The following is a 14,960-nucleotide window of genomic DNA, read 5'->3' on the forward strand; positions in this document are numbered from 1 at the left end:
CGGAGGGACAAGGAAGGGGAAAGGATGGAGGAGGATGGCAGCTGAAGTAGATCAAACGTGACGTCACTGCGTCCTCAACACTGCAGCACGTGAGAATCGAGACTCATCAACGACTGCGGCATCAGGTTACACAATTACTCTACGGCTGACATCAAAGGTGAATTATTTTCATGACCGAAAGTAAACAACGACCGAACGCTGCAAGGGGTCAGGTGGGCTAAATTGGTCCGATATGCTTTACTGTTCTAGGAGACAGGTTAAACGGTTTAACAACCGACGTTTGGCGACCGAGAAATTAGCGCACAAGTGGTATAGCCTCCCCAGTGCAGACGATCTAGGCGTTACGGCTGGAGTCCACCCATTGTAAAAAAATTTAAAAGTTGTTTGAAAGAGAACTTGTGTGTAAGTTTGTTTGTTGTTTATTTGTTGCTTAACGTCCAGCCGACTACGCAGAGCCATATCAGGACGAGGAAGGGGGGGATGAAGGGGGCCACTTGTCAAGCGATTCCTGTTTACAAATGCACTAACCCATTACTTGTGTCCCAGCAGGCTTTAGTAAAACTAAATTAATACCTACTGGAAGATTACCAGTTTCCAGTATGTTAAAATAGGCTTAACCTATCTACTGCTGGACTTACATCAGAACACTAACAGATTAAACTATACATGAATCGCGAGACAAGCGGCAAGAGAAGAGATTTTTGGAAAAAATACAGGTGAATGAGCAAGAAGGCAGAAAAAAGAAAAGAATTCATGAAGAAAAAGAGAGCATGACAGGAAAGAGGAACCAAAAATCTACCTAACAGCAAACTAGAAAGCTCCTGCGGTTCCAAAAACAGGAGGGGCCTTTAATTTCATAAGGAGTGATAAGGACATGAGTAACAAACAAAATAGGACTTAGCGTGCTAATTTCTAAGATAACACACACACACACACACACACACACACACACACACACACACACACACACACACACACACACACACAAAGCCACGGACAGAGATTTCAGCTTCATGCCGGCTTTTATTGAACGGAAACAAACCAATACCAATCCAAACCCAAATCCAATAACATATCAACATGATCATTGTTACTGCGATGTCAGAATCTGTTCTGAGATTCTTCAAAAGCAACGCTAGTCAACAAACATCGAACCATTGTACACACTACCCCAATTTCTATGTATTCAGAATTGTGTTAGATGACTGACTGACTGACTATTAGGGTTTAACGTCCTCTTAGACCAACTGGTCTATATTGGGACAGGTATTGGTAATACGTTGAAGATATGGTGTGATACTTTGATTCGAACAAGCCCGCTGTGGCTGTCTTCTTCGACACACCAGCATTGGGTTTGTCTCGTCAAAGTATCGAAATACGATCATGATAATCGGAGACGAGAGATGATGCATGCGTGTCTTCGTGTTTTCCAAGCCCTGAGACTTTCGCTGTGAACGTGGGATCTTTTTCGTGCGCATGTGTGCACACGGGGGTGTTCGGACACCGAAGAGAGTCTGCACAAAGTTGACTCCGAGAAATAAATCTCTCGCCGAACGTGGGGATCGAACCCACGCTGATAGCGACCAACTGGCTACAAAGCCAGCGCGCTACCAACTGAGCTACGTCCCCGCCCCTGTGTTAGATGAAAATGTATCGCAAGGCAATGGAAAAAACACCACCTTGTGAAATGCGCATTGCGATCTGCGATTGTGTCACCCCCCCCCCCCCCCCTCCACCTTCCCCTTTTTCAGTTTCGTGATAGAAAAACGAATGTTTACGGATGGAGTAAATTCGATACAATTTTTGGGGTGATTTAACACAAAGGACCAACATTATTTTACGGCCATCATTCCATCCTAAACATAAAAAAATAAAAAGATCTTAAAGTCCGCCAGAATGTGTGACGTGACAACATTTTTGTGATGGTGAAGATGGGAGGGGCGGGGTATTGGGTGGGATGAATGTGCACCGAGATGTATTATGCTTCCACAACTTCCCTTTGAGAGAAAGAGTTTCACGTTTTGTCTAAAACAAAAATACACTCTGTTCTTGAAAGGGAAAGCTGCAGAATGTGTGATTTTTCCTTTGCGTACTGAGGCGGACTTTTTTTTTTAAAGTATGGGTGTAAAACACTTGCAATACGAAATGTAACGGACTTTGTGTTTTTGTGCGTTAGGTGTAGACGCTGGATAAGCCTCACACCAATAAACGCAGCGGACTGTCTTTTGTTTTGATTTTTAAGCGGATTTTACACCTTTGTAAGTTTGGCTGCATATGCTTGATAGCTCTCACTCTAAGGAGTTAATTAGCAGGATTTTGCCTTTGTAAGTTCGGTTGTAAATGCTTGATACCTCTATATCTAAGAAGTTAGCAGACATTGCACTTTTGTAAGTCTAGGTGAAAATGCACCTCTCACCGCCGCAAAAGATTAGCAGAATTTGTGCTTGTGTAAGTTTGTATGCAAATGCTTGGTATCTAAAATGCAGTTTTAAAATCCTACAATAATCATCAAATGCCAAAACCTTTATGTACAAAAGCACGTGTAACCCAGATCCTGCGTAACAATATCTCCACATCAGGTACCCCGAATAACCCTTGTGAGACGTTGTTTGTTTGTTTGTTTGTTTAACGCCCAGCCGACCACGAAGAGCCATATCAGGGCGGTGCTGCTTTGACATATAACGTGCGCCACACTCGTCGCGATATACCCTTCGTGGTTGAAAACGACGTTAAACACCAAATAAAGAAAGAAAGTGCGCCACACACAAGACAGAAGTCGCAGCACAGGCTTCATGTCTCACCCAGTCACATTATTCTGACACCGGACCAACCAGTCCTAGCACTAAACCCATAATGCCAGACGCCAGGCGGAGCAGCCACTAGATTGCCAATTTTAAAGTCTGAGGTATGACCCGGCCGGGGTTCGAACCCACGACCTCCCGATCACGGGGCGGACGCCTTACCACTAGGCCAACCGTGCCGGTATGAGACGTTGTGCTTAGGCGTGAGCGTGCAAATTCATCGGACAAAGAATATAATGAAACAAAAGATGACATGTTCATCATCGTAATAGACCCACACCATGTCTTCCATGTAATCTCTTTGCAACCATCTTCTCACATCCTGCACTGAATTACACCTCGTCGCTTAGCCGTCAGCTTACAAAACACACCAACATAAAACACAATGTTATCAAAAATGAGACTCGTGATCGAAATGTACATAACTATATACCCACACCTTGTCTTTCATATAATCTCTTTGTCAACCATCTTCACACATCCTATTCATCCAAGATCTTACATAAACATGAGACTCGACTCAGAGACGTCAACAGATTCCACAATGCAGTAAACACAGTGTTGACGTGCTACACCGGTTTTCGAACCAAGTTGCATGTTTCGCCGTTTACACCAAGCTTGCAAGGCTTGGTGCAAAATACGGCGTGACAAAATGTTAGGTATGAAACCCGATCAAACACGTTAACGGCGGGGTACAACCGCAATTACAGAGGTTGCTGAGAAAACGACCACATACTCAGTACAGAATCAAGAAAACAACAAAAAAGATGAGGTCATGTTCCTCTTCTTAGTATGCTGGTGTAACATCCTGTTTAAAGGCTGACATAGTCCTATTTAATTAGTTTAATTACTTCCAGGGCTTTTCCCATCGTTGCGGGGATGTATACATTAAGCTTCCTGCAAAGTTTTAGGTTTGAAGTCCTTACCAATTACGAGAAATAATTAATTCTTTATTGCCATGTTTAGCAACAGTTCTCCAGGACTTGGGCTATTTTTAGACCGTCAACACAGACAGTACAGCTTCGTCAATCCCCGCGTGAAGGAAATCGCTCACCTTCCACGAGCAAAACGTAGTGATATTGACACGCCAGATTAGCGCGGTAGCGTATTGTGCTAAGCAGGAAAGCGCGCTTTTCTGTATTCTTGTTAACTTCGCAATTTCCGGAAAACATCCACTTTCACTTTGAGACTGTTCTGTTTACATTCGACACTATCAACACCACTTTGCAAAACTGAAATAATGTTGTCTGTGTTCGAAGGCTACAGCCAATCGTTATTATATCCCCTTAGGCACAGTTTTATAACATTATTGGCACATGTAAACAATATAAATTAATTAATGAACGCTACGTATATGGCAGCCTTTAATGATACAAGTTCGTCCCTCTCGGGCACCGTTCCGTAGAGATCGAGTGTTACACCGGCAGTCAAAAAAAAAAAGTCCTTTGTCCGCGTACTGAGTTTGTGGTCGTTTTCCTCCCAACCTCAAAAACAAAACATTTTGCTTTAGAAATCTCTTTCTACGCCGACTGCTTATAATGCTTGAGGGTTCTGGCCGAAGGGTCATCAGTGCTAACCCACTTGGGCATCCACATGTAGGGGATCCAGTGACCCTTCTCGGGGAACTTCTCCTCAAACGTCTTCCTGTAGAACAGAGCCTCCTTGGTTCGTGGCGTGTTGTGCGGATACTTCTTTATGGCCTCCTCCAGCTCTGTGTCATTGATCTGAGGACAGAAGAGAAAGAACAAATCGATCGGTCAAACAATCAATTATTTAATATATCATTTCACGGTCGATCAATCACTTACGCAATTAATCAATTAATCGATTAATCAGCCAGTTAATTCTCAATACACACACATGAAAACAAAAGCGTTCTCTTTCTACTTTCTTCGTGGTTTCTTCAATTTTAATCATGATGAATATGAATATGATAATGAATATGATGATGACTATGATAATGAATAAGATGATGATGATGATGATGATGATGATGATGATGATGATGATGATGATGATGATGATGATGATGATCTTTCTTTATTTCTTTATTTGGTGTTCAACGTCGTTTTCAACCACCAAGGTTATATCGCGACGGGGGAAGGGGGGAGATGGGATAGAGCCACTTGTCAATTGTTTCTTGTTCACAAAAGCACAAATCAAAAATTTGCTCCAGGGGCTTGCAACGTAGTACAATGTATTACCTTACTGGGAGAATGCAAGTTTCCAGTACAAAGGACTTAACATTTCTTACATACTGCTTGACTAAAATCTTTACAAAAATTATTCTATACAAGAAACACTTAACAAGGGTAAAAGGAGAAACAGAATCCGTTAGTCGCCTCTTACGACATGCTGGGGAGCATCGGGTAAATTCTTTCTCGTCCCAACCAATATGGGACTCCCCCTAACCCGCGAGGGGTGATGATGATGATGATGATGCTGATGATGATCTCTCTCTCTCTCTCTCTCTCTCTCTCTCTCTCTCTCTCTCTCTCTCTCTCTCTCTCTCTCTCTCTCTCTCTCTCTCTCTCTCTCTCTCTCTCTCTCTCTCTCTCTCTCTCTCTCTCTCTCTCTTTTTGGAGAGTACAAACAACAAAGAAATAACGTGAACTCCCTGAAACGAAAACGTAAACAACAATATTTTCAAAACCTCATTACATCTAAACAAGATTCAAAACCTATTTGGAAAGCAATTAACCAACTAACAAACAAAGACATTGCAAATAAATCATCCCAAGTTATTAATATTTCTGCAGATACACTTAATGAACATTTCTGAAAAATTGCCGATAAAGTGATTTCTTATGATCGGACAGAATCAAATTATTTAAAACTTTTAAAGGAAAACTGCAATTCCAAACAGATCCATGTTCATCATGCATTGCAACTAATGACTATACTAGATGTTTACTCTCAGCTACATCATTTTAAACAAACCGGAACACGTGACATAGATGGGATTGATGCACAAATTATAAAAATGGCAGCTCCAATAATCACAGATACATTGACTTTCATTTATAACATATGTATCGACCAATGCTGTTTTCCTAGTAAATTCAAACAGGCTAAAGTGATTCCTCTTTTTAAATCGGGAGATACTACAAATCCTTCAAATTACAGACCAATATCAATTCTATCAATCCTTTCAAAGCCTCTTGAAAAACATATCAATAAGCATATTCTTTTGCACTTTGAGAACAACAAATTAATACATGATAAGCAAACAGGTTTTAGGCAAAAACATTCATGTCAAACAGCGCTGATCAGCTTAGTTGACCAATGGCTAAACAACATTAATAATAACCAATTCTGTGCTGCTCTATTTGTTGACTTTGCAAAAGCTTTTGACCTAATTGACCATAAACTCCTTATCAAAAAGCTTGAGATTTTTGGATTGGCAACTGATTCCGTTAACATTCTAAAATCTTTCCTGTCAGACAGACAGCAAAGTACGTATCTGAATCAATCATACTCTTGTAAACAAACAGTAAGGTTTGGAGTTCCACAAGGTTCTATTCTTGGTCCTGTACTATTTTCTATCTATATTAATGACCTACCATTATTTGTTAAATGTATGTGTGAACTATTTGCAGATGATACTACAATTCATTCTAGGCACAAAGATCTAAGTGAGCTAGCAAGAGTCCTCCAAGAAAACATTGATCGATTGCTGGAATGGTCAGAACTAAACCAAATGTCACTGAACCCAAATAAAACTAAATGCATGCTTCTAACCACTAGACAAAAAACGACAAAATCTATCATCAAAATTTCCTAAACTACAACATCAAGATGTAACTTTTGTTTGTTTGTTTTTTTGCTTAACGCCCAGCCGACCACGAAGGGCCATATCAGGGCGGTGCTGCTTTGACATATAACGTGCGCCACACACAAGACAGAAGTCGCAGCACAGGCTTCATGTCTCACCCAGTCACATTATTCTGACACCGGACCAACCAGTCCTAGCACTAACCCCATAATGCCAGACGCCAGGCGGAGCAGCCACTAGATTGCCAATTTTAAAGTCTGAGGTATGACCCGGCCGGGGTTCGAACCCACGACCTCCCGATCACGAGGCGGACGCCTTACCGCTAGGCCAACCGTGCCGGTTACCATAAAGTCTTGGGAATAACCATTGATAATAATCTGTCTTGGTCAAAACATTTAGATACACTTTGTGAAAATACTGAAAAAAATATATATATATCAGTTATCAAAAATTAAACACTTTCTAGACCTACGTTTTTTCAGGCATATATTCAATCAACTATTGATTATGCGTCCACAGTGTGGGACTCTGCAAGTGCAAACACTTTGAAACACTTGTGCTCTTTACATAGACGAGCTGTTAAATTAATTCTTTTAAAAAATCTCTCTCTACGTCTGATTATACAAAATTAAAGATTCTTCCTATCAAATTAAGATTTACCTATAACAAAGGTGCAATGATGCATAGAATTATGTCAGGGAATGCACCTACATTCATTGCCTCAAATTTCAAACTGAATAATTCAAGAAAACTAAACAAATTAATTACCCCAACCCCTAGAATTGACCTTTACAAATCAAGTCTTTCTTATTCTGGCGCCTTATTGTGGAACTCCATTCCTGATGTAATTAAAATGCAATTCAGTGAAACTTCCTTCAAGGAACTCTACATGCTGTTTCTCTTGGAAACAAGTAAATAATTATGTGATAATATTCATCATTGTTTGATTTTCATAATGCATTTTGAAATGTCTTTTTAATTGTTTGACATGTTAATTATATAAATTGTATTGTAATTAACTTAACTTCTATTTCTTCTTTTTATTAATCGAGTTACCCTCTATGGGCGATGGCCGGATGAAAAAAAGCATGTATACATTGCTTATTCTGTTACCCTCGATAAATAAATAAAGTTCAAAGTTCTCTCTCTCTCTCTCTCTCTCTCTCTCTCTCTCTCTCTCTCTCTCTCTCTCTCTCTCTCTCTCTCTCTCTCTCTCTCTCTCTGAGCCATCACACATTCCAACGAACGGCCAAAAAATTTAACACCGGATACATGAACCAATATCTATTCACTTTCAAGTGAAAGCACCCATTCACTCTTTCATAATTGAACGGAACCTCAGCGCCCGGAGGGAAAAAACGAGGTGTCAAAAATACGCGCGGTGTTTTTTACAAAATCGTTGTTTCAGCGCATCATATGGTCATTATCGAGGTAATACAAACATGTTCAAGGCCATCCAGATTGTGCAATAACTGGCCTAATGAGAAACTTTGCACCTAAGTATGTTGTTAGTGCGTGAGCAAATCAGTGGCGGCTACGGCATTATCAGATTTAGAATCATCACATTGTTATATTATACTGCAAGTTTATTCTCTCTCTAATAAAGCCCTTAATCTGAACGAGACTGTGAAAACAGAACAAAGAACGCAGTGTGTAGTGTGAGACAACCTTTTTATTACCCAAAAGTAGTGCTGAATCATGGCAACTAATTATAATCTGCTGACATCACACTGTCTGTGTCTCTATCTCTTTGTCTGTATGTCTGTCTCCCTGTCTCAGTGTGTCTTTTTATATATGTGTGTGTGTGTGTGTGTGTGTGTGTGTGTGTGTGTGTGTGTGTGTGTGTGTGTGTGTGTGTGTGTGTGTGTGTGTGTGTGTAAACTTTATTTATATATCTCACACGGCATTAAGTCTCAGGAAACATGAATACACGCATGCAGGAAAAAAAATATGGGTAGCGCCGTATGTATGGCAGCTCGCTTTCCCCGGGGAGAAAGCAGCCCGAATTTCCATGAGGGTAACCTCACTGGACTGTAAATCTTATCCAATCCAATCCACGCACGCACACATACACAAACACACACACACATTCGCAAACACACACACACACACACACACACACACACACACACACACACACACACACTCACACACGCACACACCCACAACCCCCCATCCCCCCCCCCCCAAACACACACACACAAACACACACCTTCTTGTCACAATGTTCCTGCACGATCTGAAACCAGGACTTCTCGGCAGAAGCGATGCCATCACTGAAAGCTTCCTTGGGCCTCCAGAGGATGTCCCTGGGCAGGAGCTTGCCGTCGTCAAAGGAAGACCTCAGCAGGAACTTCTCCACGCCTTCCTTGGGCTGGCGGTCCTCCGCGGGCAGGGAAAGATAGTAGCTGGTGAACTGATGGTCCAGGAAGGGCACACGAATCTCCAATCTGGGGTGGGAGAAAGAAAGAAAGAAAAAAAGGAACGTTAGATTGGCATTGGGAAAGTGAATCTAGTGGCAAGAAGTTGAATTATTGGCTACAAAGGTAGCAGCTGGTGGTCCTGGAACGACACGCGAGCTTCTAGGCTGGGGTAAAAGACAGTCAGAAAGAAAGAACGTTAGATTGGCAATGGCCAGGTGAGTCTGGTAGCTAGGAGTTGAATTATTGGCTACAAAGGTAGCAGCTGGTGGTCCTGGAACGACACGCGAGCTTCTAGGCTGGGGTAAAAGACAGTCAGAAAGAAAGAACGTTAGATTGGCAATGGCCAGGTGAGTCTGGTAGCTAGGAGTTGAATTATTGGCTACAAAGGTAGCAGCTGGTGGTCCTGGAACGACACGCGAGCTTCCAGGCTGGGGTAAAAGACAGTCAGAAAGAAAAAAAACCGTCAGATTGGCATTGGCCAGGTGAGTGGCTAGGAGTTGAATTATTGGCTACTAAGGTAGCAGCTGATGGGTCTGGAACAGGTTGCGGGAAAAGAAAGAAAACAAGATCAGTACAATTCGATGTTTTGAAAGTTTAAAACAAGTTGCGTAAGGCGAAATTACTACATTTAGTCAAGCTGTGGAACGCACAGAATGAAACTGAACGCACTGCATTTTTTCACAATGACCGTAGTCCGCCGCTAGTGCAAAAGGCAGTGAAACTGACAAGCCTGTTTCGCGCGGTAGCGGTTGCGCTGTGCTGCATAGCACGCTTTACTGTACCTCTCTTGGTTTTAATTTTCTGAGTGTGTTTTTAATCCAAACATATCATATCTATATGTTTTTGGAATCAGGAACCGACAAGAAATAAGATGAAATTGTTTTTAAAACGATTTCGGAAATTTAATTTTAATCATAATTTTTATATTTTTAATTTTCAGAGCTTGTATTTAATCCGAATATAACATACTTATATGTTTTTGGAATCAGAACATGATAAAGAATAAAATAAAAGTAATTTTGGATCGTTTTATAAAAAAATAATTTTAATTACAATTTTCAGATTTTTAATGACCAAAGTCATTAATTAATTTTTAAGCCTCCATGCTGAAATGCAATACCGAAGTCTGGCCTTTGTCGAAGATTGCTTGGCCAAAATTTCAATCAATTTGCTTGAAAAATGAAGGTGTGACAGTGCCGCCTCAACTTTTACAAAAAGCCGGATATGACGTCATAAAAGACATTTATCGAAAAAAAGAAAAAAACGTCTGGGGATATCATACCCAGGAACTCTCATGTAAAATTTCATAAAGATCGGTCCAGTAGTTTACTCTGAATCGCTCTACACACACACACGCACAGACAGACAGACAGACAGACACACACACACACACACACACACACACACACACACACACACACACACACACACACACACACACACACACACACACACACACACATACACACATACACCACGACCCTCGTCAAAAAGAAAATGTAGAATGGTATTGGGCACGTTAGTGCGTCTGGTGGCATAGGCTGGGGACAGAAAGAAAGGAAACACATCTTTGTTGGTCAGTCTGGCGGGTGGTGGTTGAATGTGCCGCGATCCTTCGGGGTAAAGGACAGGTTGCTGTCTTTGGTGAACTGGTGGCTCAGAAGCGGCATGCGAATCCCCAGGCTCGGCGAGGGGACAAAAGGTGGACAGAAAGACAGATATGCGTTGCCGTAATCGCAGTGAATCTGGACGATGGAGTGTTCTTCAGAGCCCCCCCCCCCCCCCTTTAATTATTGACAAAACAAAACGTTACATTAACGTTAGCGATCTATCTGGTTTTTTTAATTTAGTACATGTGAACATATATCTAAAAACTCCCCAAGATTCACTCACCCGTGCCCGGCAGTGGTCCTGTCCCCGCGCAGAACGTCGTACATGTAGAGGTCCTTCAGAAGACGTCTGGACTCCTCGTTAGCCTCCTCAGCACTGGGGGCGTTGTGGAAGTAGATGTAGCCCTGTGCCAGCTCGTCCGCCCCTTCCCCGGACAGCACCACTGTCGTGTCCGTCTTGTTTCTGATGTACTTGCTGATCAGATACATCCCTGTCAAGATTTTATATGTAGAGGTTACACGCCGAGTCTCAATGGATGCTAAAATGTAGGGTCGAAGTTAGCGGATCATGAAAAATGCAAGCGTCAGCGAGTCTTGCCATATATATAGAGAATACTACATGTCTTGCTGTGTCGTACCAGATTTACACGAGTTGTGTTTTTAAATATTGAACTGCGAGCGAAAGCGAGCTGTGCACTATTTGAAAAAGCAACGAGTGTAAATCTGGTACGACACAGCAAGCCATGTAGTATTCTGTTTATCCTACATACTGTACTTACGTGAATTTTACTGAAAATGTCCTGCAGTCGAGGCAGCTAAACTGAATTGAAGACGCTTGTTTTGCAACCTCGATCTCTTCTAAAGCCTCGTGCAATCTATTACGTCAAAGCAAAGAAACGTCACTCTGAAAGTGTGGCGTGACGTGTTAGTTCTAAAGATTCATCGAGGGTAATTAGCGAGCGCAATTTTTGTTTCTATAATGACGTTTGTCTCGGTGACTTTGGCATCATAAGCAGTGGAAAAACAGGTCCCTGCCAGACTTGCTTGACATGACCTTATTTACATGATATACACACGTGTGATTTGAACGATTATTATCTCACGGGTGTATCTCACGTATGTAGGATAAACTGAGGTAAGAGCAAGAAGACGGTTACAGTAAAACGTGTTAAAACTTACCTCGCTATCCCGTACATTCCTTCTCCTATGTACACCTCCTCAGATCTTCCACCAGATTCGATATGGCATACGATTTTGTTTATTTGTTTGTTTAAAGCGGTGCTGCTTTGACATTTAACGTGCGCCACACACAAGACAGAAGTCGCACCACAGGCTTCATGTCTCACCCAGTCACATTATTCTGACACCGGACCAACCAGTCCTAGCACTAACCCCATAATGCCAGACGCCAGGCGGAGCAGCCACTAGATTGCCAATTTTAAAGTCTTAGGTATGACCCGGCCGGGGTTCGAACCCATGACCTCCCGCTCACTGGGCGGACGCCTTACCACTAGGCCACCGTGTTGCGGTATATGGTATAAGAGCATATATATCCAATTGAACACACACCTGAATTCAACGGCCTAGCAACTTAGGGGGGGGGTATCAAGGGGTGAGGTAGGGGTGACCCTAAAGTAACGTCATTCATTGCCCGTTCTTGTTGCAACGACTTCTCTTATTTTAATACCAACAATAATGATTTTTAAAGGTCCAGTCCTTCCCGTGTAAATGATTCCATCGGCTCACCATCTCAGATCAGTTGTTTATTTGTTTGCAGGAAGGACCGCGCCTTTCGCAAAATGTTGGGCTACATGGTTTTTGTCTTTATTTTTCCAAAGTCTTTATCTTACATCATGTGAAACTCGTACAATAGTCATCAGAAGCCACAAGCTCGTCCAGCAGCTAACTCGAATCAACAGTACCCGGCTAAAGAAACGTCCCACACTCGGCCCGGCACATACTCGCAAGTGATTTGTTGGTCGTTTTCAAACTGTTGTTAACACGAGCACCTGCGACGTTAGGCCCATGCGATGAGAGCTAGTCCAGATTTGAATAAAGGATATCTCCAGGACCCCTGCAGCCTATTACCTTGATCAGATAATACTTGTCGTGACAGACCACCTGCGTGCAATGATGCGTTCGGTACGTCCAAAGAATGTCCTTTCATCAGAAGTACAGTACAGTCGCTCCTGTCCTGACGACAACCTCCTAATAACGACCACCTTCCGATTACAACATTCCCATGAAACTCGGACGAGGTTCTTTCCTGTACAAGCCACCTCTCCATACCGACCAACAGCTCTATAAGGATCACTTTCTGTTGGTTCCTGTGTGTGGTCGTTATTAACAGGTTCCATTGTACGGCTCTATTTGTTCTCACCTACTGAGGCTCTGACAGTGGTGATGTCATAACTCTCCAGCTTGTCGATAACCTCTGGAATGATCTCCAAAGCTTCCTCTGCAGTGAAGATCTTTTCATGATGTTCTGTGCCCAAATGTTTCGCCACCTGTGCCGAGAAAATGAATGTGTTAGAGTTTTTATCCGTGTGTGTTTTGAACTCTGTAGCTGCGGCCAGGGTAGTTTTTCATGCCATTGGCAAAGCTCTGAATGGGGTAAGTGATGCCGTGCCGAGGCTCATAAAAAAAATGTTAATGCCTTTATTATTTCTTTAAAGTGTTAGCATCACGCTTTTATTGCTGCTAAGGTCATGGCTGCATGGTTTTCATGCCGATGTCGAAGTTCTAAATAGCGTAAGTGATGCTCTTTGCAAAACGTCTTTGTTTGGTATCGTATCTCTTTAGTCAATATTCTCGCAATAAGCCTTACCTTTCTAACTGCTTTAAGATCAGGGCTGTTCATGCCAATTGCGAAGCTCTTACTGGGGTAAGCTCTTACTGGGGTAACAAATGCCGCTCTCTTAAAAAAGGGTCTTTGTTGGTATCGTATCTCTTTAAACATTTTACATCAAACCTAACGTATTGTTCTGACTGTTTTATGGTCAGGGCTGCAGGCATGGTTTTCATGTCATTCAACTTTCACTTACCTTCCTAGCAGCTTTGAGATCGGAGCTGTTCTTCATGCCTCTAGTGAAGAGCTGAATAGGGTTTTGAAATATGTCTTTGTTGGTATCGTATCTCTTTAACCTTTTTGTCTACATTCTTACTTACTTTTCTGGCTGCTTTCAGATCAGGGCTGTTCTTCATGCCGACGGCGAAGCTCTGAATGGGGTACTTAATGCCGAGCTCTTTGGACTGTTTCACTAGCAAGGCGGCCACCACACTGGAGTCTAGACCACCTGCAAACAGTGTGTTCAAAGAAAACACAAATTCATTGTACCGTGCAGTTTCAGCAGCAGACAAAAAAACTCGGAAATAAACGAAAACATAAACAAAATCAGAAGACGTGTGTGTGTGTGTGTGTGTGTGTGTGTGTGTGTGTGTGTGTGTGTGTGTGTGTGTGTGTGTGTGTGTGTGTGTGTGTGTGTGTGTGTGTGTGTGTGTGTGTGTGTGTGTGTAAGTGTGTGTGTGTGAGAGCGTGTTTGTGTGTGTGTGTGTCCCGTGTGTGAATGTATGTGCCTGTGTATGTGTGTGCGCGCGTTTGTGCGTCTGTGTACAATAAACATTCATGCAACCACCCTCGCATGTTTACGCACACACACACACACGCTCACACACATGCACACATACGCACGCCTACACGCGCGCGCGTACACACACACACACACACACACACACACACACACACACACACACACACACACACACACACAGGCACGCACGCAAGCATAGACAACGACATCGTTGTGAAACAGATGTGCCGAAGGAAGGGAGAGCGTTTAAGAGCCACATAGAGAGAGAGAGAGGGAGACAGACAGACAGACAGACAGACAGACAGACAGACAGACATACAGACAGACAGACAGACAGACAGTCAGAGTTCCATGAAAACACTGAAAAAGGAGTAATAAATACAGAGAATCGGAGTAGGAAAGACAACCATAAAATCGGTGCACTCTGGATTGTTCTCCACGGCTTACCTACCTTGAATAATACACTTTTAAATGTGAAATCTTCTTCCTGAGAAAAAAAGAATATTGGACTTCTATGGCCATCAACAACAACAAAAAAAGGAAGCAGATAGATATACACACACACATTATTCACTTGGCCACTCACCGGACAGCATACAGCCAACCCTCCTATCGGCCATCAGACGTTTACTGACCGCCGCTTCGAACAGGGTCCTGATGTTTTCCTTCATGTTGTTGGCTGAAACCATGCAAGACAAAGGCTACTAGATGATGAAATGAGTCTTGTGTGTCACCAGCATTTATTTGTAAAGACATACAGA

General features: G+C 42.4%; 1 protein-coding gene across 1 annotated transcript in view; it reads right to left on the reverse strand.

Annotated features, from left to right (window-relative positions):
* Positions 1-999: 999 nt before the first annotated feature.
* LOC138981267 (asparagine synthetase [glutamine-hydrolyzing]-like) overlaps positions 1,000-14,960 on the reverse strand; it is a 33,519-nt gene continuing 19,558 nt past the window's right edge. The window contains exons 5-10 of the mRNA XM_070354109.1: positions 14,786-14,878; positions 13,778-13,905; positions 12,990-13,116; positions 10,893-11,100; positions 8,789-9,026; positions 1,000-4,525 (exon numbers count right to left, since the gene is read on the reverse strand). Coding sequence (XP_070210210.1) covers positions 4,322-4,525; positions 8,789-9,026; positions 10,893-11,100; positions 12,990-13,116; positions 13,778-13,905; positions 14,786-14,878 — 998 coding nt within the window. The 3' untranslated portion in view covers positions 1,000-4,321. The remainder of the gene's footprint in view (positions 4,526-8,788; positions 9,027-10,892; positions 11,101-12,989; positions 13,117-13,777; positions 13,906-14,785; positions 14,879-14,960) is intronic.

Source organism: Littorina saxatilis, linkage group LG12 (genome assembly GCF_037325665.1).
Source record: "Littorina saxatilis isolate snail1 linkage group LG12, US_GU_Lsax_2.0, whole genome shotgun sequence".
Lineage (NCBI taxonomy): Eukaryota > Metazoa > Mollusca > Gastropoda > Littorinimorpha > Littorinidae > Littorina > Littorina saxatilis.